The sequence below is a fragment of the Oryx dammah genome, unplaced genomic scaffold (genome assembly GCF_014754425.2).
Source record: "Oryx dammah isolate SB20612 unplaced genomic scaffold, SCBI_Odam_1.1 HiC_scaffold_1, whole genome shotgun sequence".
Classification (NCBI taxonomy): domain Eukaryota; kingdom Metazoa; phylum Chordata; class Mammalia; order Artiodactyla; family Bovidae; genus Oryx; species Oryx dammah.
The window spans coordinates 58,494,379-58,520,143 of NW_024070185.1; the positions used below are offsets into that span (position 1 = coordinate 58,494,379).

Below are 25,765 nucleotides of genomic sequence, written 5' to 3' on the forward strand. Positions count from 1 at the left end.
GTGACCTCCAAGAGGGTTTATGCCAAAGGGGAGCTTCCCAGACAGCTGCTGCCAGCTCCCCATCCCTTGGGAGCCCCTGCCAACCCACTCCTCCACAGGAGACCCTCCAACACTAGCAGGTAGTTTTGGTTCAGTTTCCTATGGAGTCACTGCTCCTTTCCTCTGAGTTTTGGTGTGCTCAAGGTTTTGTTTGTGCCCTTTATGATTGGAGCTTCTGTTTCCCCAGTCCTATGGAAATCAAATCCTACTGGCCTTCCAGGTCAGATTCCCTGGGGATTCCCAGTCCCTTTGATGGGTCCCCCGGCTGGGGAGCCTTATATGGTGTTCTGAACCTTTACAACAGTGGGAGAACTTCTTTGATATTATTGTTCTCCAGCTCATGGATCACTCACCAAATGGGTATGGGATTTGATTTTATCATAATTGTGCTCCTTCTTCTGTCTTGCTGCAGCTTCTCCTTGTCTTTGAACGTGGGCTGTCTTTTTCTGGTAGGTTCCAGTGTCCTCCTTTTTGTGGCTGTTCAACAACTAGTTGTGATTTTGGTGCTTTTGCAGGAGGAGATGAGCACACGTCTTTTCTACTCTGCCATCTTGAACCAGAAGGCACATTTTTCTGTTTATTGGTGACATTTGTCACCAATTTATTTAGTCATTTGCTCACCAAATAACTTTTTGAGCACTGTGTACCAGACACTATTATACATGCTTCGTATACATCAGAAGTTAAAACAAAGACCAGTGTCCTCTTGGATCAACTAGGAGGAGACGGACAATAAGCAGGAAGTGTAATAAATATAGTTAAACTTCAGAAGATCAGAAATGCTGTAGGAGAAAAACCCGTTTTCTCTATACAAGGTTCTTTTCTTTTAAGTTATTTATTTATTTATTTATTTTTGTCTGTTCTGGGTCTTCATTGCTTAGAAGGGGCTACTCTCTAGTTGTGGCGTGTGGGCTTCTTATTGCAGTGGCTTCTCTTGTGGAGCACAGGCTGTAGGTGAATGGGCTCAGAAGTTGCAGCTCCTGGGCTCTTGAGCACAGGCTCACTAGTTGGGGTGCTAGGGCTTAGTTCCTCTATGGTTTGTGGGATCTTCCCAGATCAGTGTCTCCTGCATTGTCAGGCAGATTCTTTACCACAGACCCACCAGGGAAGCCCCTCATGAAGTTTTATGCTTCTTTTGTTAGGTTTATTCCTAGTAATTGTGAATGGTATATTTAAAAATTACATTTTCTAGTAGTTTATTGCTATCTATATAAGGCAGTGCTGTTCAATTTTATTTTTAGCATTTGTCTTACTTACCAACTCATTATTCTACTAGTTTAGAAATTCCTTTGGGTGTTTTAGTTTTTGTATTTTTGAATAGTAAGTTTTTTTCTTTCTCATCCTTATGTCTTATTTTTTAAGTGAAATATTTTCACATTTATTTTTATTAACAGAATTTATTTTTTACAGCAATTGTACGTTTACAAAAATATTAAGCAGTTGGTAGAGGAGGTTTCCATATCACCTCTTATCTGCCCCCTCCCTCTAGTTTTCCTTGTTAGTAGCATCTTACATTAGTATGGTACATTTATTACAATTCAGTTCAGTTCAGTCACTCAGTTGTGTCCGACTCTTTGCAACCCCATGGGCCACAGCATGCCAGGCCTCCCTCTCTATCACCAACTCCTGCAGTTTACCCAAACTCATGCCCACTGAGTCAGTGATGCCATCTAACCATCTCTTCCTCTGTCATCTTCTCCTCATGCCTTCAATCTTTCCCAGGATCAGGGTCTTTTCAAATGAGTCAGCTCTTCGCATCAGGTGGCCAAAGTTTTGGAGTTTCAGCTTAAACATCAGTCCTTCCAATGACCACTCAGGACTGATCTCCTTTAGGATGGACTGATTGGATCTCCTTACAGTCCAAGGGATTCTCAAGAGTCTTCTCCAACACCACAGTTCAACAGCATCAATTCTTCAGTGCTCAGCTTTCTTTATAGTCTAACTCTCACATCCATACATGACTATTGGAAAAACCATGGCCTTGACTAGACGGACCTTTGTTGGCAAATTTCCTTCCAAGGAGTAAGTGTCTTTTAATTTCATGGCTGCAGTCACCATCTGCAGTGATTTTGGAGCCCCAAAAAGTAGAGTCAGCCACTGTTTCCACGGTTTCCCCATCTGTGTGCCATGAAGTAATGGGACTGGATGCCATGATCTTCGTTTTCTGAATGTTGAGCTTTAAGCCAACTTTTTCACTCTCCTCTTTCACTTTCATCAAGAGGCTCTTTAGATCTTCTTTGCTTTCTGCCATAAGGGTGGTGTCATCTGCATATCTGAGGTTATTGATATTTCTCCCGGCAATGCTCATTCCAGCTTGTGCTTCCTCCAGCTCAGCATTTCTCATGATGTACTCTGCATATAAGTTAAATAAGCAGGGTGACAATATAAAACCTTGATGTACTCCTTTTTCTATTTGGAACCAGTCTGTTGTTCCATGTCCAGTTTTAACTTTTACTTCCTGACCTGCATACAGATTTCTCAAGAGGCAGATCAGATGGTCTGGTATTCCCCTCTCTTTCAGAATTTTCCACAGTTTGTTGTGATCCACACAGTCAAAGGCTTTGGCATAATCAATAAAGCAGAAATTGATGTTTTTCTGGAACTCTGTTGCTTTTTCCATGATCCAGCAGATGTTGGCAATTTGATATCTGGTTCATTTGCCTTTTCTAAAACCAGCTAGAACATCTGAAAGTTCACGGTTCGTGTATTGCTAAAGTCTGGCTTGGAGAATTTTAAGCGTTACTTTACTAGCATGTGAGATGAGTGCAATTGTGCGGTAGTTTGAGCATTCTTTGGCATTGCCTTTCTTTTGGATTGGAATGAAAACTGACCTTTTCCAGTCCTGTGGCCACTGCTGAGTTTTCCAAATTTGCTGGCATATTGAGTGCAGCACTTTCACAGCATCATCTTTCAGAATTTGAAATAGCTCTACTGGAATTCCATCACCTCCACTAGCTTTGTTAGTGGGCTGATTGATATGTTATTATTAACTAAAAGTTAATATTTTATATTTTATTTTATTAACTAAAAATCCCTAGTTTTTGAAAAACTTGTAAAGACTTTTCTCTCATGTTGTTTTTCAGTACCATTATCCCATACAGAACACTGTATTACATTTAAGTGTCATGTCTCCTTAGCCTACTCTTGACTGTGATATTTTTTCAGACATTCCTTCTTTTGATGACCTCTTATTTTAAAAATGTCATTGTGTAAAACATCCTGTGTAATTTTTAATAGAGAAAGTGGGGAAGCTTTGTCTTTTTCCTGACTGTGAAGAGAATACTTCATGAGTCTTGAAGTATGATATTTGCTATAGATTTTGATGGATACCCTTTATCAGATTAAGGAAAATCTTATTTTCCTTCTGATTTTCTGACATATTTTATCATGAAAAAGTAAGGGATTTTATCAAGATTTTTTTCTGCATTGGTAGATCATATAGTTTTTCTCCTTTAATCTCTTCATGTCATGATATTGAACTGTCCTATAAAGTCCTTTTGGTCATGCTACATTATTTATATGTCAACATTCTTACATATGCATGCATATATATAACATTCACATGGAAATATAAAAACATATATGATGAATAACCAACATATGATGTAGTTTGATAATCTAGGATTTTTGCATCCATTTTCATAAATGAGATTGGCCTTTAATTTTCCTTACTTATAAGACTTACATTTTCTGTAGGTAAATATTACGGATTTTTTTTCCTTAGATCTCTTAAAGTTATTAGTTAGATTGTAGGTGGTCTTTAGCTTTCTGCTGGACCTTAAAGAGAGTCATTAAACATGTCTTCTGGAAATATCTGCTTAATCTATTAAGTCTGAATTCTTCTAGTTTAATGCTTAAAGTTTTATGATTTCCTCACTGTTATACCTGTTTACTGTCTATAAAAATCATCGTTATTTATACTAGTTATTATAATCAAGTCCTTTTGTTACTTTGGAGTGGGTTGCTTGGCCTCTAGGAAGTTTTGAACTTTTTTATGATTGACAGTTTTTTTTTTTCTTTTCTTTTCTTTTATTTATTTATTTATTTATTTATTTATTTGATTGACAGTTTTACTAATACTATTATATCGTTTGAACTGTGCTTGACTTCTGCTCCTTACTGTAATGGAGGTAGTAATAGCATTGTCTGCCTCTGGTATTCGTATTGTAGTTTGTTGCTTGTAAAGTACTTTATATAGAAGAGTATGTTTATATACTAAAAGTGTTTTGTGTTTTGTATCCAACCACTTGACATGCCCTTCATCACTAACATTCATGTGCAAGCCACTAATCAACTTTCATCTGAATAATTCCAATAACTAGTCTTATTTCCCTGTATTTCCCTGCAGTTCTTCTCACACAGCAGCCAGAGTGATTTTTAAAGTGTAATCAAGTCATATCCCTCTGGTGTTTAAAACTTCACACAGCTTCTCAACAGACTAGAGTAATGTCTAAACTCCTTACTGTGATTTCTATTCCCCCAGTGCCTGGAACAATGCCTTACACATAATAGGCACTCAAGAAATATCTGTTGAATGGATGACACCTTCAGTGTTCGAGAAGCTCTGTCTTGCCCAGAATCTACAATTTATTAAGAAATGGCAGAGTCAGGATGAAAACTCACATTTCCAACTTACCTTTATAAATTGCTGAACCATGTGGACTTATATTTTTCCAGTTCTCCAATGGGCTCTGAACCAAACCCATTTTACCTTCCAGACTCTCTGTACCTGTGTTAATTTGTTTATGCTTTTTTGTTTTGCCTTTCTAAATCTTGCCCATCTTCAATACATGAACTTAATCTGGCTTCCTTTTACAGAACTTTCTTTTTATGGCTTCAGTGGTCTGTTTTTTTGGTGGTGATAGTGGTGAGTTGTGTTGGGGAGGTTAGAGTATAACTGGGAAGGAGACTCTAGTAAATACCAGATGTTGTATCGCATGCTTACGTAAGTGATTTCACTTCCCACGGGATCTTGTGAGGGAAGAACCACTTTTTTTTTTCTTTTTAAAGATGGAGAAAACTCAAATCTCAGAGAGGTTTTCAGTTCCATCACCCAGATGGGGAAATCTATACATTATCTGAGTTTTCTAAGTCCTCTAAATCTTCTAAGACTAAAGCCTTCCACCACTGCCTGGCAGAGCTAGAATGGTGCCCAGCTGACCTTCATCAGAGCCGACTTTCTGCTCTCCTGATTTAGCTTGTCACACTGGGCCAATGCCATATCTGATAGTCTGGCCTGTATGTGATGATCACACAGGAAAATCAACAGCAGGATGATCTGTTTCTGTTTGATAAGAAATCTGACTCCAGTCAAATGCTAAACCTTTTTATAGGTAGCTATGTTTCCCCCCACCCCACCTTCCTCTTTACTTGGGCCTCTTACTATGTTTTGTTTTGTTTTTTTCTCCTTTCTTCCTCTAGTATTCTAGTCAAGAAGAAAGCCAGAGGAAGCGATTGCCTACTGCTGCCGCCCAGTGTTGTAAGTGAGAAACTTGTCTCTGAATCGCTTCTTAATCACAGCTTTCTGTCAGTTCTCCAAATGTGGCTTATTTTGAGTTGGGGAGGTTGGAGAGATATGGTGTGTATAAACAGAAGATATTCCAGAAATACACCTTATTCAGGCCCATCCTCCCAATGGCTATCTCTTCATTACCTTTAAGAAGAGATCTTTTGGTTTTGTGTGGCTGTAGGTAGGGCAGTGAGGCTTTTTTTTTCTCTGTTTACCAGCTTTTACCCCTAGAGGAATGATTTTTCCCACTCTGTCCCCATTTATCTGTTATTGCCCTTTAAGAGTTTCTACCTCTGGAAACTCTTTGTGCTGTTTCCTTCTTCTCCCCAGTCTAGTTTAGGTCTTTCCTCTGCTCCCATTGTATCCTGTATATATATAGCCATCATATGTTATAATCTATATATATTTATTTGACAAGAATGCAAAATTTTTTAAAGGCCAAAATTTTGATAACATATGTGTGTGTGGGCTAAGTTGCTTCAGTTGTGTCTGACTCTTTGTGACCCCATGGACTGTAGCCCACCAGACTCCTCTGTCCATGGAATTCTCCAGGCACAAATATAGGAGTGGGTTGCCATTTCCTCCTCCAGGGGATCTTCCTAACCCAGGGATCGAACCCATATCTCTTGTATTTCCTGCATTGGTAGGCGGGTTCTTTACCCACTAGTGCCACCTGGGAGGAACTCAGGTAAGCCTCAATAAAGGAACTCAGTAAGCCTCAGTAAAGTTTGATAAATGATTTACTGAGTGAGAGAATTTGTTATTTCCTTTGAGGTTAACTTATCCAGACCACACAAATTCCTTTTTGAAATGAGCTGTACATTGTTGGTATATTGATATCTTTTCAGTTTCTCTCAGAATAGTTTGAGGAGACACCAAAGGACTGACTCGAAATCGGTTCCCTTTCACTTTTTCAACTCGTGGGGGTGGCCATGCCTATGTTTTGTTTCTTTTGTATTGCTGTAGTGTTTCTGAATCACTGCCAAAATCTTACCAATGGCAGGTTGATAGTCCTGGTAATAGTGGTAGTAGTTATTGTAGTAATGCAGCTAACATATTTTGAGGTTTTATAGTATGCCAGATGCTGCTGTAAGAGCTAAAATGTAGTAACTTATTTAATCTTCACAGCAACTCTACGACATAGATTTTACTGTTTTCCTCATTTTTAAGATGAGGAAACTGAGATTGAGTTATTTGCCCCAGATCACATAGCTAGTAAGTGGTGAAGTAAATACTCAGATACAAACAGTCTGACTCTATAGCCCATGCATTGAACCACCATGTTATACTACTTCACACTGTTTCTGAGAAGAAGAACCTCTATCCATGGTTTATAAATCCATTGGTTGTCTTCTATTCTATTGGCTACTTACTTTCCTGATAAAAGTGAGACCACTGGCAGAGGTCAGTACTTTTTCTTTATTTAAATAATGCCTATTTTACATATGATTTGTTACTTTCATTTTTCCCATTTGGGAACTAGTATTTATCAGGCATTTAGAGTCATGGGAGACAAGAATCTGAATTGAACACCAAGTTGTGAATTAAAGTCTCTAAGTCATTTCCAAAACTCATTGCAATGAGGTAATTTTGAGTTTTTAATCTTTTAAGTCTTTTTCCAAGATGGCTAATACAAGTGAAATGGAATAATTGAGCTTTCTCTTCCATTCCTTCTTGGTTCCATTTGATGAAATGCAGTTCAAGTGATTAAAAAGCAAATGCTTAGAGGGCAGGAAGAAATAAGAGAATATAAATAATCAGCATTTATGAATTCTCTTACTTTTTAAATATGTTTACCAGCTAATTTGTTTTATGTGAAGTAAAGTGAAAAGTCGCTCAGTGATGTCCGACTCTTTGCGACCCCATGGACTGTAGCCTGCCAGGCTCCTCTGTCCGTGGAATTCTTCAGGCCAGAATACCGGAGTGGGTATCTGTTCCCTTCTCCAGGGGTTCTTTCCAACCCAGGTCTCCTGCATTGCAGGTGGATTCCTTACTGTCTGAGCCACCAGGGAAGCCCAATTTGTTTTATATGCAGAGCCTATCCCTGTCTTTTGACTACTCTCTAAGACATTTTTATTTGGAAAAATTTTAAACTTATAGGAAGGTTGAGAAAACAGTACATTGAATACCTATTTACCTTTTACTAGATTCAGTGATTAACATTTTACCAAATTTGCTTCTCTTCCTCCCGACTGATGTTTCCCATTTCTGTGTGTATACGCACATACATAAAAATATACATGTGTGTTTTCTGGAATCATTTGAATATAAGCATCAGACTTTATGACACATCAGCATGTGTCTCCTAAGAGAACACTTTGTATAACCAAAATACCATTATTAGAATCAAGAGATTTAACACTGATTATATATATTAATAATATATATAGTTAATATTAAGAATTCCCCAATTGTCCCCCAAGTGTTTTCATAGGCCTGCCTTGCATCAGCATATAATTTAATCAAAATTGCACATTTTTACTCAGTTGTCCTGAATCTTTAATCTCCTTTAATAAAAAACTTGCCTTTTTAGTCATTTATGACACTGGCTTTTTTTCAGTTAGAAAAATATTTTTATTCTAATTATAATATCTACTGCAGATGGCAGTATATACTAGTATAGGTTTGTGGGAAGCCATTTGATAATATGTACCAAGAGGCTTTAAAAATCTATAACCTTTGACTCAGCAGTTGAATTTCTAGAAATTTGTCCTAAATAATCAAGAAACTGACAAGGATTTGTGTAGAAAGATGTTCATTTCAAAATATTTAAATAGCAACATTTGAAAATGACTTAATAAGCAACAGTAAATGTAATAGTCATAAGATTTGAATATTATGCTTTGAATAATAGGGAAATTTTCATGAAACTAAATTAAAATATACAAAACTCTTACTCTCTGTATGTGCATATGCATATACATCAGTTTAGTTCAGTTCAGTCGCTCAGTCGTGTCTGACTCTGCAACCCCATGAATCACAGCACGCCAGGCCTCCCTGTCCATCACCAACTCCCAGAGTTCACTCAAACTCATGTCCTTCGAGTCGGTGATGCCATCCAGCCATCTCATGCTCTGTCATCCCCTTCTCCTCCTGCCCCCAATCCCTCCCAGCATCAGAGTCTTTTCCAATGAGTCAACTCTAAACATGAGGTGGCCAAAGTATTGCCATCAGTCCTTCCAATGAACACCCAGGACTGATCTCCTTCAGAATGGACTGGTTGGATCTCCTTGCAGTCCAAGGGACTCTCAAGAGTCTTCTCCAACACCACAGTTCAAAAGCATCAATTCTTCTGCGCTCAGCCTTCTTCACAGTCCAACTCTCACATCCATACATGACCACTGGAAAAACCATGGCCTTGACTAGACGGACCTTTGTTGGCAAAGTAATGTTTCTGCTTTTGAATATGCTATCTAGGTTGGTCATAACTTTCCTTCCAAGGAGTAAGCATCTTTTAATTTCATGGCTGCCAGTCACCATCTGCAGTGATTTTGGAGCCCAGAAAAATAAAGTCTGACACTGTTTCCACTGTTTCCCCATCTATTTCCCATGAAGTGATGGGACCAGATGCCATGATCTTAGTTTTCTGAATGTTGAGCTTTAAGCCAACCTTTTCACTCATAGGTATGTATATATAATTTATATATATATAATTTAAGAGTTTTTGCTATACACCCCAAATTGCATACCCCTAAAATTCATATGTTGAAGCCCTGGCCCCTTATGTGACTGTATTTGGAGACAGAGCCTGTGAGCAGATGAGAAAGGTTAATTGAAAATGTAAGAATGAGGCTCTGATTTGATAGGGCTGATAATCTTAGCGATTTCTGTGGGGGAATGGAACAAGAAGGTAGCCATCTGCAGGCCAGGAAGAGAACTTTCATCAGGAACCAAATCAGCTAGCACCTTGAGCTTGAATTTCCTAGACTTTAAACCTATGGGATACAAATTTCTGTTGTTTAGACCACCTAGACTGTGGTATTTTGTTATGGCAGCTGAGCAGACTAGTATAGGTTTTGGTACTGAGAGTCGGGGTGCTTCAGTAACAAATACCTAAAAATGTGACAGTGGCTTTGGAAGTTTACGTAATGGATATAAAGACTGGAAGAATTTTGAGGTGCAAACAAGGTTGTTGTGCAGGGACTGTTTGGGAGAAATTGATATTAAAGGATGTTCTGGAGAAGTGTCAGATGGAAATGAGGGATGGTTTATTGGAAACTGGAGGAAAGATGATCTTTGGGGCAATGAACTTAGCTGAATTATGTGAGGGTTTTGTGAAAGGTACAGTTTATAAGTGATCAAATTGGATGTTTAGCAGAGGTGATTTCTAAACTAAATAATGAAGATATGCTTTGGGTCTTCCTTATTGCTTATAGTAAAATGCCAGAAGAGAGGGTTTAATTGAAGATGAAATTATTAAATAAAAAGGAACTCGAATTTGGAGATTTGGCAATTCTTAGCCTATCCTTAGCCTATATTTTGTGAAAAATGAAAAATCTTGTTCTGAAGAAAATCCTAAAGAGATCATGGTCTGACTCATGGATTTAACCAGCCATCAGCAGAAGCCAGGAATAGAGATGGAATTATACCAGCAGAGACATTGCCAATTTCAACGAAAGGGGACAGAGAAAGAGGGATGGAATGAAGGAAGGCTGTTGGATTTCTTGAATTCTTCAAGACTCAATCATAGTGTTATTTGACTGTAAACGTGCTGTTCTTGAGGAAAGGCAAAAGTGACCTGGAAGGTGATTTGGAGAATATCAGGGCTGCCACTCTCAGCACAGGCCCAGGCGACAGAGATATTTCCTTTTGTTTCAGAGGGAGGTCACCACTGAGAGCTATGGGACCAGGGCCCTTCGGCAGAGCTGTGGGAGTGACAGTGCCACTCCAGTGGAGGATGGGTCATGGAACCAAAGAGAATTATTCTCTAGCCTCATGATGTAATGGAATTTGCCTTGCTAGGTTTTGGACTAGCTTGAGACCTGTCACTTCTTTCCTATCTCTTCCTGGTGGAGTGAGGTTATCCTTCTGTCTCATCATGGTAATTTGGAAGCACATATTTGGTTTCACAGGTTCACAGCTAGAGAGGAATTTTGCCTCAGGATGAATCATAACTGAAATCTCACTCATATCTAATTTAGTTGATATTTAAATGAGTTTTTGGACTTTAGAATTGATGCTGGAATGAATGAATGCATTTTGCATGTTTTAAGGATGTGAATTTTGGGGGACCGGAGGCAGAATGCTAGAGCTGAATTTTGTCCCCCTGAAATTTGTATATTGAGGCCCCAACTCCCAATGTGTTTGTATTGAGGGAGTCATTTATGACTTTAAATGAAGTCATAAAGACAGAGCCCTAATCTGATAAGTCTGTTACCTATTTAAAAAGAAGAGACAACTGTGCTCTCTGCCATCTGAGAATACATGGCAAGAAGGTGGCCATTTATAAGCTGGGAAGAGAGTTCTCACTGAACTCTGCTAGGACGCTGATCTCTAACTTTTCAGCCTCCAGAGACTGAGAAAATACATTTCTGTTGTTAAGCTACCTAGTCTATAGTATTTTGTTATGGCAGTCTGAGCAAGCTAATATACTTATTATAAATATATCTGTACACTTAGGGGGAGAATATCTAGAGAGACACTAAAATACTAACTAAACTTCTCTTTGACATGTGGCGACTTTTTAAATCCCTTTTTGCATTTCTTTCATTTTCTAAATATTTAACAATGTACTAATTTTAATAATTAGAGGTTATTAACAAAAGGAACGGAATAACTGGATCCTTGTTCTAGAGGTTGGTTTACTCCTGTCTCTCTGAGTGATTTTGAAAGTCTTTCCATTTTCTGTTTCAATATCTTGATGTATAAAATGGGAGCATTGGTCTAAATAACCTCTGGAACTCTTAGCTGTAATTTCGTGTGACTGTAGCTTCCTAATCCTGAGAGTTCTTCACGTGGATGGTCCCTCTTCTGTTTTCTCTGCTAGGGTCAGTTCTCTGTAGTCACTGTGACATGTCCACAAAATATTTTCAGAAATCACTGGGCTACTACTCTAAAGAAACCCTTTTTCTTATCTTTGATATGAAAGTTCCTCTGGCCCCAATTATGTCTTTAAAAACTTTGGGGTGAACTATATTTTTTTTCCAGTTTTCTTTCCAAACTTTTCTGACGGTGAGTTTAACATTCAGTAATAACACTTTGCGTTCACTTTTATCTTAGGATATGTCATTCTCCGTTGGTAACTGTGGTATATGTAGATATGTCATATGGTGATTATTACATTATGTCCACATATCTTTTATCCCCTGTGTTATTGTCAGTTCTTGTTCCCATTACTTCAGGGAAAGATATGGAAGGCAAGCTGAAGAAATGGTGTTCCTGACCTTGGTAACTGAAAGCCTAGGATTTGAGGGGAATGTTCAAAATGTTTTGAACAAATATTATGGGAGGAAGTAGAGATTCACCTTAATCTCCCTTTTCCTGAATAAGAGAAGCCTTGCTTGACTTGAGAGAGAAAGAAGGTGACCAGAGTAGACATCTTGGGACTTTATGTCTACTTTCTGGGTGGTACTAGTGAACAGCAGCAACAGCAGTGAACAGTAGGACACTGGAAAGGGAATGGCTGGGTGCTGTGTCTAGGCCAGTGGATGCTCACTGAGATTGCTGTGCTCCAAAAAGTTGTACATGCTGCAGAAGGAATCCTGGGCTCTCTGGAAGTAGCAGGTGAGACTCTGGTTCCAATGAAGCCACTTGAGCATGATTAAGAGAAATCTCAAATGTTCTCTGTGTACTGGAGGTGACCTGGGCTATTTCAGTGAATGCTGCTACACAAAGACATACCTATGCATGAACAGTCATGTCACTCCAGTGTCTTATTCTCACACTGTCAGTATTTGGAGCAATCTTCCTGGACAGGTAAGACACTAAAATTCTCAAGATATTTGTGTTTTCTAAGAACAATAACATCTGTCCTCCTTGAAGAGGTCTTGAGCCTCTTTTTGTTGGTTGTTGTTGCCTATTGGGTTGCTATTGCTTGATTCTTCCTGTCCTCTCTTGAGTAGGTGAATGCCTGTTCTCTCCCTGGGGTCCATTTGTGACCCTCCAGAAGTTACCTCATTGTACCCTTCAGGGTCCAGTTCCTGGATGCGAGAGATTGCTTTGGTTTAGCCTCTTTCTTACACTGCTGACTTCTTCCAACAGTAGATGTACTTAGCTTGCTGCTGCTGGGAGCCTACCACATAGAGACTTTTTGAATGGGGAGAGTAACAGGACAGCTCAGGCCCAGGCACCACCAGCAGTAAAGAACCCGCCTGCCAATGCAGGAGACATAAGAGATGTGGGTCTGATCCCTGCGTTGAGAAGATCCCTTCGAGGAGGGCATGGCAATCCACTCCAGTATTCTTACCTGGAGAATTGCATGGTTAGAGGAGTCTGGCAGGCTACAGTCCATGTGGTTGCAAAGAGCAGGACATGACTAAGCAACTTAGCATGCACCACAGGCCCAACCACATTCCACAAAATTTATTTGACTCTCGGGGAGCTCACTTATTCTTGATCTGAGAAACTAAGGCAATTTCCTTCTATTCTCTATCTCCCAGCTCTGCTTCCTCTTTTCAGTCCTCTTGTTGTCTACTTAGGTAGGTACAGGGTTCAGATTAGCAGTTCTTCCACCCACATAGACCTGTCTGGCTTCCCTTCTACAAGCACCTCCAGTCTTTGTGAATCTTAGAACTTCTCCTCACTTGAATTCAGAGAGGAGAAACAATTGTTCTCTCCAAAACTTGTTTATTTCCACATCAACATGGCCATTCTGCTGGACAGCTGACAAGGATCCAGTTAAAGTGTCTTTCAGAATTCCATAAAATTTGGATTGATCTGATTGTTTCTTCATAATTAGTTCTGGTTACTACAGAGCTGATGTGAGTTTGTCCCTTTATTTGTGATGCTTATGTTAATTATTAGTTCAGTTAAGTTTAGTTCAGTCGCTCAGTCGTGTCCGACTCTTTGCAACCCCATGGACTGCAGCATGCCAGACCTCCCTGTCCATCAGCAACTCCCGCAGTTTACCCAAACTCATGTCCACTGAGTCGGTGATGCCATCTAATCATCTCATCCTCTGTTGCCCCTTCTCTTCCTGCCCTCAATCTTACCCAGCATCAGGGTCTTTTTGAATGAATCAGCTCTTCACATCAGGTGGCCAAAGTATTGGAGTATCAGCTTCAACATCAGTCTTTCCAGTGACCACTCAGGACTGATCTCCTTTAGGATGGCCTGGTTGGATGTCCTTGCAGTCCAAGGGACTCTCAAGAGTCTTCTCCAACACCACAGTTCAAAAACATCAATTCTTCTATGCTCAGCTTTCTTTATAGTCCAACTCTCACATCCATACATGACTACTGGAAAAAACAGAATTATTAGTTCAGATGATGTTCTCCAGATTTCTCCACTGCTAAGGTATTTTTTTCCCTTTTGTAATTAATAAGTAAAGTACTAGGGGTAGGTAGGTAGTACTTCGAGACTGTGTGTATTTAACCTATTTCTTGTAACCCATTTCTTCTTCATCCATTAATTTTATTTTATTTTTTAACCATTTATCATTTATTTATTATTATTTTTTTTTTCACTTTACAATATTGTATTGGTTTTGCCATACATCAACATGAATCCACCACGGGTGTACACGTGTTCCCAATCCTGAACCCCCCTCCCTCCCCTTACCATCCCTCTGGGTCATCCCAGTGCACCAGCCCCAATCATCCTGTATCCTGCATCAAACCTGGACTGGCGATTCATTTCTTATATGATATTATACATGTTTCAATGCCATTCTCCCAAATCATCCCACCCTCTCCCTCTCCCACAGAGTCCAAAAGACTGTTCTATACATCTGTGTGTCTCTTTTGCTCTCTCACATACAGGGTTATCGTCACTGTCTTTCTAAGTTCCATATATATGCGTTAGTATACTGTATTGGTGTTTTTCTTTCTGGTTTACTTCACTCTGTATAATCGGCTCCAGTTTCATCCACCTCATTAGAACTGATTCAACTGTATTCTTTTTAATGGCTGAGTAATACTCCATTGTGTATATGTACCACAGCTTTCTTATCCATTCATCTGCTGATGGACATCTAGGTTGCTTCCATGTCATCCATTAATTTTAGAATCTATTATGATTATGGCCTAAATTTATTATTACATTGGTGGTCGCAAAATGTTGGTTTCCTAATTCTATCATTCCTTTACGTTGAGTAACTGTCAGTGTTCTGTAAAGCTTTCCCTCTTCTCTTACCCTCCTGTTTTATGACTATCACTATGGACTTTTGAATTCACTTCTGTCATTCTCTTTGCTCAAATTGTCCCAAATTTGGCCTGTCACAGTCCCCTTAATTCAGACCTTTGTCCTTTTGATGTGACCCCATTATTTATTTGTTTATTTTACCATTTCCTTCCTTTCCTGATATAAGCTGTTCCAGGCTCACCTTGTCCTTTCTTGCTTCAGTTATAGAATAAGTCATTTCTTCAGTGAGCCCTGGCTTCTTTTAGTGAGGGATTGTATTTAGAAATCAAGGTATTCAAACTTCAGTCTTCAGTAAGGATGTTCATACCTATGTCTTGTCGAGGAATGCAGTAGCACACTGTGTTGCCACACCAAGTGACTACTAAGTTCTACAGCTTTCTGCTATATTCAGTTTTTACATGTCTGCTTTGCCCACCCACTGTATTATCAATGCCAGTATCACTGGCTGCAACTGAGAAATGAATCAAAAGTGAATCAGCATCTGGCAAGGACTTGATGAGATGAGTACTCACATATTCTGTCAGGGTGTGTGAATTAGTACAACCTTTCTAACTCAGTAATTTCACTTCTAGGAATCATTCAGGGAAAATAACTTGAGATGCAAAGAAACACTTATGAATAGGTTTTAGTTAAAATGGGGAAAAATTGCAAAATTACTGGAAGAATGGGTAATTGTGGCAAGTTCCATATAATGGAATAATATGTTTGTAAGTAATCTTTTTAATGCAGGAAACATTTATGTGAATAAGTTTTTAGAAAAGCAGGATCCTAAACTGATGAAGTAGTAGGATCCCAGTTATCTGAAATACAAATTACTCATAAGCATAGGGACAAAAACCTAGGAAATAGTTTTAATAGTGTCTCTCAGTGGTAGAATTGTGAGTAATTTTTTTTCTTTATCCTTCTTTATACTTTCCTTGGGCTTCCCTGGTGGTGCAGAGGTTAAAGTGTCTGCCTTCAGTGTGGGAGACCTGGATTCGATCCCTGGGTCGGGAAGATCCCCTGGAGAAGGAAATGGCAACCCACTCCAGTATTCTTGCCTAGAGAATCCCATGGACGGAGGAGCTTGGTGGGCTACAGTCCACGGGTCGCAAAGAGTTGGACACAACTGAGCGACTTCACTTTCACTTATACTTTCTAAATTTTCTCCAAATGCATTTATTTCATGATAGTTTAAAAGCTAATAAATATTTATTAAAAAATGGTCCCAGGCCTGACACTATAGAGGTAGGCCATTGTAGATTTATTGTTTTAGTTTGTATTTGAGAATTAATTGAATGATGGTTGTTGGTTGATGGTTGAATGATGATGGTTGTTGGAACTGACAATGGTTAGCTAAATAATACTAGTGGTTCCTTGATTGAGAGTTTTAAGTAGCTCTTAAAGTTGTCTCTTCTGTTGGTTACATCTTAATTACTATGGTTGAAATAAATTTGGAGGTCTGTTTTTTAATACAGAATATGACCTCTAAGCAAGCTTGAAACTTTGAGATACAGCCCACCATTGATGTTTCAAAGAGATTTTCTCTGATTGTCTATGAAAGGTTTGTTTCACTGCTTTTGTTACAGTGTTGCCTATAAATAGTGCCTTATCAGATCCTATACTGAAGTCTCCTGAGTATGAATCAGTCTTTTAAATTAGCAAAATAGGGCATAACTCAACATACTGTTTAAAATTTTTCTTAAAGAATGAGTCAGTTCAGAGCAGTTGGGTGTTAGTCACATGTATGAAAAACAGTGACCAACATTCAGAGGCATCATCAGTAATACAATTTGCCTACCAATTTATGATATCTTATTTGATCACAGTGACTTCAAAAGGGTTTCTTTTACCAACATGCCCAGAAGTGACATGTTTACATAAAAATGTCTTTCCTTTTTTTCCCTTTCAACTGTTAGTGTTATATTTCCTGGTGATCCATCATGCTGATGTTACTGATCCTTGAAGCATGAGGTATTAGTGCTTCCCACTACGCTTAAACCATCAGGCTTGACGTACTATATCCCTTGTCTGTACCACACTCAAATATTCCTCTTATATTGTATGATTCTTGGTCTTCATCTAAAACTGTCCAGTGCCATGCTGTGATTTCTCTTATTTTTAATATTCTATACCTGTTTGGGGAGGCAGGGAAATAGGCTATTATATATGTGTAACCAGATATTTCTCACCTGGAAGATTAGATTACTGCCTATTACTGTATAGATGATGGTATAATTCCCCTGCAAGATTCAGCCAAATGCAGAAGTCTGGGCAGATACTGCCAATTCTGTTACTAGTTCCATTTCTCTAGCTACCACAAGCAAGACTAGATTTACACTTGTACTAATGAACTTATTTACAAAATAGAAGTATTAATACAGTCATGGATGTAGAAAACAAACTTATGGTTACCAGGGGATATGAGGGGCAGGGACAAATTTGGAATTGACACGTACACACTACTATATAAGAAGTAGACAGCTGATAAGAACCGGCTAGGTAGTACAGGGAACTCTACTCAGTACTTTGTAATGACCTATATGGGAAAAGAGTCTGAAAAAAAAGAGTGGATATATGTATATCCACTTTGCTGTACAGCTGAAACTAATATTTCATTGTAAATCAACTATACTAAAAAAAATTTGGTGGCTATAACTAAAGATGTATTTCTGTGAACAATGGAAGCAGAAAAGTGAAAGTGTTAGTGCTTAGTGGTGTCCAATTCCTTGGGACCCCATGGTCTGTAGCCTGCCGGGCTCCTCTGTCCATGGGATATCCCAGGCAATAATACTGGAGTGGGTGGCAGTTCCCTTCTTTAGGGGATCTTCCCAATCTAGGGATCGAACCCTGGTCTCTTGCTTTGCAGGCAGTTTCTTTTCTGTCTGAGCCTCCAGGGAAGCCTGAGAGCAAGCTTATGTTGCTGATTAGAGGCCATTAGCATGTGTGCTCAGACGTGTCCGACTCTTTGCAACCCTTTGCACTGTAGCCTTCCAGGCTCCTCTGTCCATGGGATTTTCCAGGCAAGAATACTGGAGTGGGTTACCATTTCCTCCACCAGGGGATCTCCCTGACCCAGGGATCTTCTGTGTCTCCTGCATTGCAGGTGGATTCTTTACCCGCTGAGCCATCACTTACTTTCACTTATTTATCGAGGACTACATGCCCTACAGGAAAGCAGGACTGCATTCGCACCTGGCCTCTATTCTGCAGATTCTCCCACCTCATCAGTTTCCCCTTACCCTCTTCTTATTTCTCAGATCCCAGGAAGCAGAAGTCTAGCTCATATCCATTCTTTACCATTTTTCTTCCACTACTTAACACTTTTATCTGAGGAATAGTGATACCTTGGAAATAGAGAGGGAAATATTAAGGAGGCAAAGAAGCAAATGGTTAAGAATGACATGTAGTTTGTTCAGGAAGACTTTCCAGAAGAGATAAGTTTAGAGATGACTTTTGAAGAAGCTAATTGGAATGTACTGATATATCCTACTAAGATATTCATAGTAGGATAAATGAAAATTATGAAGGGGAAATTCAAAACAGAGCCCACTCTATTCCCTCAGTCCTAGCTGAGGAACCTCTTACTGGCTGGCATATTGTCTGTTCTGGGTAGTGGGAGTAAAGGATCAGTCCATAGCTTCTGGTACATCTAGTTCAGGACTAGGACTCTCAGACAGGGAAATATGCTAGTTACAGACTCCTAGAGTGTAGGGAGTCTTATTTTAGTAGTAGGGCAGCACAGTGGGCCTAGGACTTCTGTCAGTAAGAGTGGGTGATGAGTTTTACATTGTACATGTGATATTGGTGGAAGCAGTTGATACTGATGCTAATTATAGGTGTTGGCAAACTAACAAAGAAAAGAGACAGACTATAACAATATGGTTTGGCTGATAAAAATAATGTTAATTGCAGCCTTCTGACTCGCTTATTTATTTCTAAACTGCCATCTTCCAGAAAAAATTTGATGTGGCTAATTGCAGTCAGTACATCAACTTATTATCATTTCTGTTCAATTGCTATGTTAGACAATTATGCAGGTTAAAAATGTCAGGTTAGTGTATCAAAGTTTTATTTGATTAAAACATTTAAGTGCCTAATCTGGGCATAAATTAGCTGTTATATGTTAATTGTATAACTGTTATTCCCATAAAAGCATGGTCATCTTATGGCTTTTTATTATAGATTTTATTGGTAAAAGTGCTAAGAAATGAATTTGATTGATAAAACATGATTGACAGAATTATGGTAGATATCAACAATTGATAGAATTGTTAATTACACTAACAGTTATTGGGCACCTCTTCCTCATGCAAAGAATCATGCTAGGCACCAGAGGGTATAGAAATGGAAGGTCCTTGATCTTAGTGAACCCAAGTCCAGAGAGGAGGAAACAGGTAACTAGTACCATGTGATATGTATATGGTAGGGGAGTATAGAGAAAGAAAACTTAATCCACATTTGGGATGGTTAGGAATATCTTCCTAGAGGAAATATCTAAATTGAAAAAAAAAAAGTTTAAGATCAACCAAAGTCCATATGTTTCATTATGGTTCACTCTTTGGGTTGTATATTCGATGGGATTATTCCTTTTTTTTTTTCTTCCAGTTTTAAGATATAATTGACATACAGTACTGTGTAAGTTTAAGGTGTACAGTATAATGATTTGATTTACATACATCATGAAATGATTATCACAATAAGATCGGTGAATATCATTTTGTATAAATACAAAGTTAAAAAAAAGTTTTTTGTGAGGAGAACTCAGGATTTACTGTTAACCACTTTCATATATGACATACAGTAGTGTTAATTATGGAGAAGGCAATGGCAACCCATTCCAGTACTCATGCCTGGAAACTCCTATGGATGGAGGAGCCTGGTAGGCTGCAGTCCATGGGGTCATGAAGAGTCAGACATGACTTAGCGACATCACTTTCACTTTTCACTTTCATGCATTGGAGAAGGTAATGGCAACCCACTCCAGCGTTCTGGCCTGGAGAATCCCAAGGACGAGGAGCCTGGTAGGCTGCCGTCTATGGGGTAACACAGAGTTGGACACGGCTGAAGTGACTTAGCAGCAGCAGCAGTGTTAATTATATTTTTCATGTTGTGCATTACATCGCTACATATTGTATGGGTTTTGACAAATATGTAATGACACATATACCCTAATAGTACCATACAGAATAATTTCACTGCCCTACTCTCCTCCTGTGTTGTAGCTATCCATTCCCCACACCCCACAAAACTCCAAAATAAACTGAGTTTTGAAAGATGAGTAGGAGTCAGTCAAGGAAAGGAGGAAAGAGTTTATGGTATTAGGATATTAAGATGAAAAAGCATCCCTTAAAATCCAGTTTCCAGTGCAGGGGACACAGGTTTGATCCCTGGTCCAGGAAGATCCCACATGCCATGGTGCAGCTGAGCCCCTGTTCCACAACTACTGAGCCCACACTCCGCAACCAGAGAAGCCTTCACAGTTGAGAAGCCCTCACACTGCTCTGAAGACCCAGCGCAGCCTAAATAAATAAATAAATAAATAAAACATACTAACAGTTAAGAAAAAGCATCCCTTAAGTATACTATATTCTGAATGGCTTGAAGGCAGGAGATAGAGTAAGAAAGGGGTCAGAGAAGAGGCCAGAGAGGCACAGAATGCTCATGTCAGGAAGAGTTTGAATGTCACAGCAAGCTGTTTATATTTTTATCTTGAAGACAATGGGGAGCCTTTAAAGACTTAATGCAGGAGAATGAAACAATCAGATGGTGGTGGTGGCTGTGGTGTAAGCATTTTGCTTGATGCAGTGAAAAAAAAAAACCTAATTGTGGAATATAAATAAAATAAGCTTTTGTTTTATGAGGTTATATATATATAATGTTATATATATAAATAAATGTATTTTATGTTATATTCTACAATTACAACTTTTATATGTTATAATCTAATTGTAGAATATAACCAGCTGAGCCACCAGGGAACCCCATTTACATATATAACATATATAACATATACATCATAAACACAGTTTATTTTATTATTTTGACTTTATGATCATAACTTCCTCAATTCTGTGAATGTGCACATGGATCTCCCCTCCCCTACTATATATTCTTTTATGGACCCCTGTGTATTTACCTTTCCTTTATAATCTAATTGTAGAATATAACATATACAACATACATTTATTTATATATATGCTATGCTTAGTCACTCAGTCATGTCAGACTCTTTGTGACCCCATGGACTGTAGCCTGCCAGGCTCCTCTGTCTATTGGGATTCTCCAGGCAAGAATATTGGAGTGGGTTGCCATACCCTCCTCCAGGGGATCTTCCCAACCTAGGGATCGAACCCGTCTCCCACATTGCAGGTGGATTCTTTACTGTCAGAGCCACCAAGGAAGTCCATGAATACTGGATTGGGTAGCCTATCCCTTCTCCAGGCAAACTTCCCAACCCAGGGATCAAACCGGGGTCTCCTAGATTGTAGGTGGATTCTTTACCATCCGACCTACCAGGGAAGCCCCTTACAGTCCACGGACTGCTCCAGGCCAGAATACTGGAGTGGGTAGCCTTTCTCTTCCCCAGGGGTCTTCCCAACCCAGGGATTGAACCTAGGTCTCCCGCATTGCAGGTGGATTCTTTACCAGCTGAGCCACCAGGGAACCCCATTTACATATATAACATATATAACACATACATCATAAAACAAAAAGTTTATTATTTTGACTTTATGGTCATAACTTCCTCAATTCTGTGAATGTGCACATGGATCTCCCCTCCCCTATTCTTTTACGGACCTCTGTGTATTTACCTTTCCTTTATAACTTACTTGGAACTGTGATTATTTGCTTAATATTTATTTTTATCTCTAGGTCATAAATTTCATGAGTAGGGAAAATGCTTATCTGTGTATCCCCAGTACCTTTGCTCAATATATATTAGTTGAATTAATGTATTTCTATTAAGTGGAATTGCTGAGTTAAGGAATATGCACATTTGAAATTTTGTTAGATACTGCCAGATTATTTGCTAGAAAGATTGTACCTGTTTATAAACCCTGTTGTTTATACTCCTTTTCTCACATCCAGGCATACTTCCCTTTCACCCTCCCCTCTCCTGTCTGCTTGTATCCCTCAATCCTTTTTTTCTACAGACATTTTTTGGCACATTCTAGGTTCTCTTCTATGTGCTTAGGACATATCAGGAAGCAAAACAGACAAAGATCCTGGGTGGCAGGAGATAGACAATAAACATACTCAATAAGGAAATAATATAGGATGTTAGAGAGTGGACCAATAAAAGAGTAGTTGGTGAAAAGCAATTGGGAATGCTACAACTGAAATGGAATTATAATTTTAAATAAGGCGGTTAAGTATATAAGCCACAGTGAAATGACTTTTGAGTAAAGACTTGGAGGAAGTGAGAGAAGTAGTAGTTGGCTCTCTGGGAAAAGTGTGATGGGCAACAGCTGGTTCAAAGGCTAGTTGAGTGACTGCAAAGAGGTAGGAAGAGATCTGCTGGGGTGCTGCTAATACTGTTTCTTGATCTGTGTGGTGGTCACTTGAGTGTGTTCACATGTTCACTGAGCACTACACTTATCATTTGTGTACTTTTGTGCATTTTATTCCCCAGTAGTTTTCATATTAACCATGAATGTGAATGGATGTTGAACGTTTCAGAATGCCTTAATTGGGACTCCCTCGTGGTCCAGTCGTTACCTTCCAATGCAGGGGCAGTGGGTTTGATCCCTGGTTGGGGAGCTAAAGCCTGATATGCCCTGGGGCCAAAAAACCAAAACAGAAGCAGTATTCTAACAAATTCAGTAAAAACTTAAAAAATGGTCCACATCAAAATAATCTTAAAAAAAACCTTAAACCAAAAATACCTTAGTAGTTGTTGTTTAGTCAGTAAGTCACATCTGACTCTTGTTGACCCCATGAACTGTAGCCTGCCAAACTCCTCTTTCATTTCCCAGGCAAGAATACTGGAGTGGGTTACCATTTCCTTCTACAGGGAATCTTCCTGACCCAGGAAATGAACCTATGTCTCTTTGTCTCCTTCATTGCAGGAGGATTCTTTACCATTGAGCCACCTGGGAAGCCCTTAATAATATCTATCCAGTTATTCAGGGGTATTTTCCTTTGATTTATAAATAACGATGAATGTACTAATCAATTTCTATTAATCATTTTGCCTTCCTTTAACATTCTCTACTTGATTATGGTAAAAAACATTCTTTTTTTTTAAAAAAAGTATTCTTTTAATATAATGCTATGTTTGATTTGCTTATATTTTATTTTGGATTTTTATATGTATATTCTCAAGGAAGGTTGGTCAATAGTCTCTTTTTGTTATTCGCCCATGTTAGTTTCAAAGTATTCAATACTTTTCTTAATTATAGATTCTTTACTATTTTTCCATGAAAAGAGAAGCTCTGGTATTCATTTAGTCTACTGTCTCGAGAGAGGAATTTCTCATGTTTGACTTCATTGTTCTTTGTGAGCTACCTAGTAATTACTACAATTTAGTAATTGATAGGTGAGTCCTGTCATTGCTGTTCTAGACAGATGGCTGTTCACTTGAAGTCTAGGACTCAAATCTCTTGTCATTTCATTGTCATGGAAAAATTGACCAGCACTGGACTATTCATTGGTGATGTAATAGTTGTCCAGAGGTGTTTTGTAGGTTGATTATAGACCTTATTTTCTTTAATGTATTTCTGATTTCTTACACTTTCCACTAGAAACAAGATGAAGTAGGCAGAAGCAGCTTCTGAGTATGTTGTAGCATAGTCAACAGGAATAAGTGCAGAAGCTTTGCCTTCTGGTAAGAGGATTCATTTTTAATTATTAAAATTAATGGGACCAGTTGTTTGGTCCTGGACTTGGTAGAATTTTTTCAGTTACCTGTATGATCACAGTGAACTGGTCTTCAAGCCCAAGGGAGAGCTTATCTGGCTTCTTCCTCTATCCTTCAGCACAGGAGCATTGTGCCGGAGTGCTCAGTCTGGAGACTGGTGTTTTTCATATAGGAGATTCTGTAGCCGTGTTTTTCAAATTGTTATTCAAGAATCACTTGGCATTAGAGTCCAAGTTGCTTATTGAAAAGGCAGTTACAACAACCAATGCAGGTTCCCATGCCACTCAGGCATTTTAAATTAGAATTTATGGGAGTATGGACTAGGAATCTGCATTTTAAACACGAGTCTCAAGTGATTCTTAAAATTTAAAGACAGAGCTTTCTAAGATTAAGAAGAACTTGATTTTATTCACTGGTTATCTCCTTCAGTACAGGATTTCTGTGCTGAGCATTGGGAGGAATATAAAAGGAATATAAGATTGGATCTTGCTCTCAAGAACTTAAACCTAGGCTAGAGATGGGATTCACTGGAGGAAGGCAAGCAGTAATATACATCACATTCTAAAGAAAGTGTTTTTAAAAATTCAACTTTGTTGAGATATAATGTACATGCAAAAGAGTCACCCATTTGAAGTGTAGAGTTTGATTGCTTTAGACAGATGTATATACCAGTGAAACTACCACCACAATCAAAATATAGAACATTTCCATTATCTCTAAACAGTTCCTTATACTCTTTGCAGTTCATCTCCCCACCCCTGGCTCCAGGCAACCACTGATAGGCTTTTTTAATCACTATAGATTAAATTTGATTTCCTAGAGTTTTATGTGAAATGGAAACATATAACATGTAGTCCTTTGTGTCTAGCTTTCTTTACTCAGCCGAAGAATTTGAGATTGTTCCATTTTGTCCAGTGTATCAGTAATTTGTTTATTTTTATTGAGTAGTCTTCTATTACATGAGTATACACACTTTATTTATCCATTCAGTTGTTGATAGACATTTGGATTGTTTCCAGTTATTATAATTAATATGAACATCTGCATGATCGTGTGTTTTCATTTCTCTTGTTAAATACCTAGGAGTGGAACAGCTGGATCATATGGGTTGGTGTATGTTTAACTTTTTGAGAGATAAACAGATGGTTTTTATTTTGATTATTAACAGAGACACTGTACTAAAGTCATTGAGCATTGTTTAAGGAGAGTTGTTTAACAAAGACACTGTACTGAAGTCATTGAGCATTGTTCAAAGAGAGTTGTTTAAGTGGAACTTAAGGATGGGTTCCAACTATATACAAGAGGATAGGGAATATTTACTGAATAATTACCATTTGTCTAGCTCATGGTAGTAAAATGCTACATATGTCATTTTCAGTATTTCTGCAAATCTGAGTAATATTACTCTTCACTCTTTATGAATGACAAATAGAAGTATAGAGAAGTTAACCAGCCTAAAGTTACACAACTAGTAAGCGATGGCTTTGAACCTAGGTTTATTTGATTCCAAAGCTCAAATCATTTTCATTATACCAACAAGGAGTAAAAGTGAAGGATAGTCCAGCCTCAGAAGTGAGGGGATGGGTCAGGGAAATTGGACTCATTCCTTTTTCTATCTCCTGAGTACAGCAAGCATAGGAACTGTGACAATCTGTTTGCCAGTAACAAAAACTTTGTTTTGGGGGACTGGTTAGCAATGGGGTTTCATGTTTATTTGATACCAGAGCCAGGAAGATAAATATACTTATTTATAAAGGCTTGTATATTGTTGAAAGGATAATGAAGTGATTAGAAGCTAGATTTAGGAAAATTAGTCTAGTTTCAGTCTGCTGAATAGATTGAATGGAACAGAGATTAGAAGGTCTTGCTGCTGTGCTGTGCTTAGTTGCTCAGTCCTGTCTGACTCTTTGTGACCCCATGGACTATAGCCCGCCAGGCTCCTCTGTCCATGGGGATTCTCCAGGCAAGAATACTGGAATGGGTTGTCATGCCCTTCCCCAAGTGATCTTCTCCACCCAGGGACTGAACCCAGGTCTCCCGCATTGCAGGCAGACTCCTTACCATCTGAGACACAG

General features: G+C 38.7%; 1 protein-coding gene across 2 annotated transcripts in view; it reads left to right on the plus strand.

Moving 5' to 3' along the window:
* Window positions 1-25,765, plus strand: part of UNC13B (unc-13 homolog B) — a 219,736-nt gene that overhangs the window by 79,655 nt on the left and 114,316 nt on the right. For both annotated transcript variants that reach the window (XM_040261120.1, XM_040261039.1), the window contains exon 7: window positions 5,461-5,518. In XM_040261120.1, the coding sequence (XP_040117054.1) occupies window positions 5,461-5,518 (58 nt within the window). The remainder of the gene's footprint in view (window positions 1-5,460; window positions 5,519-25,765) is intronic.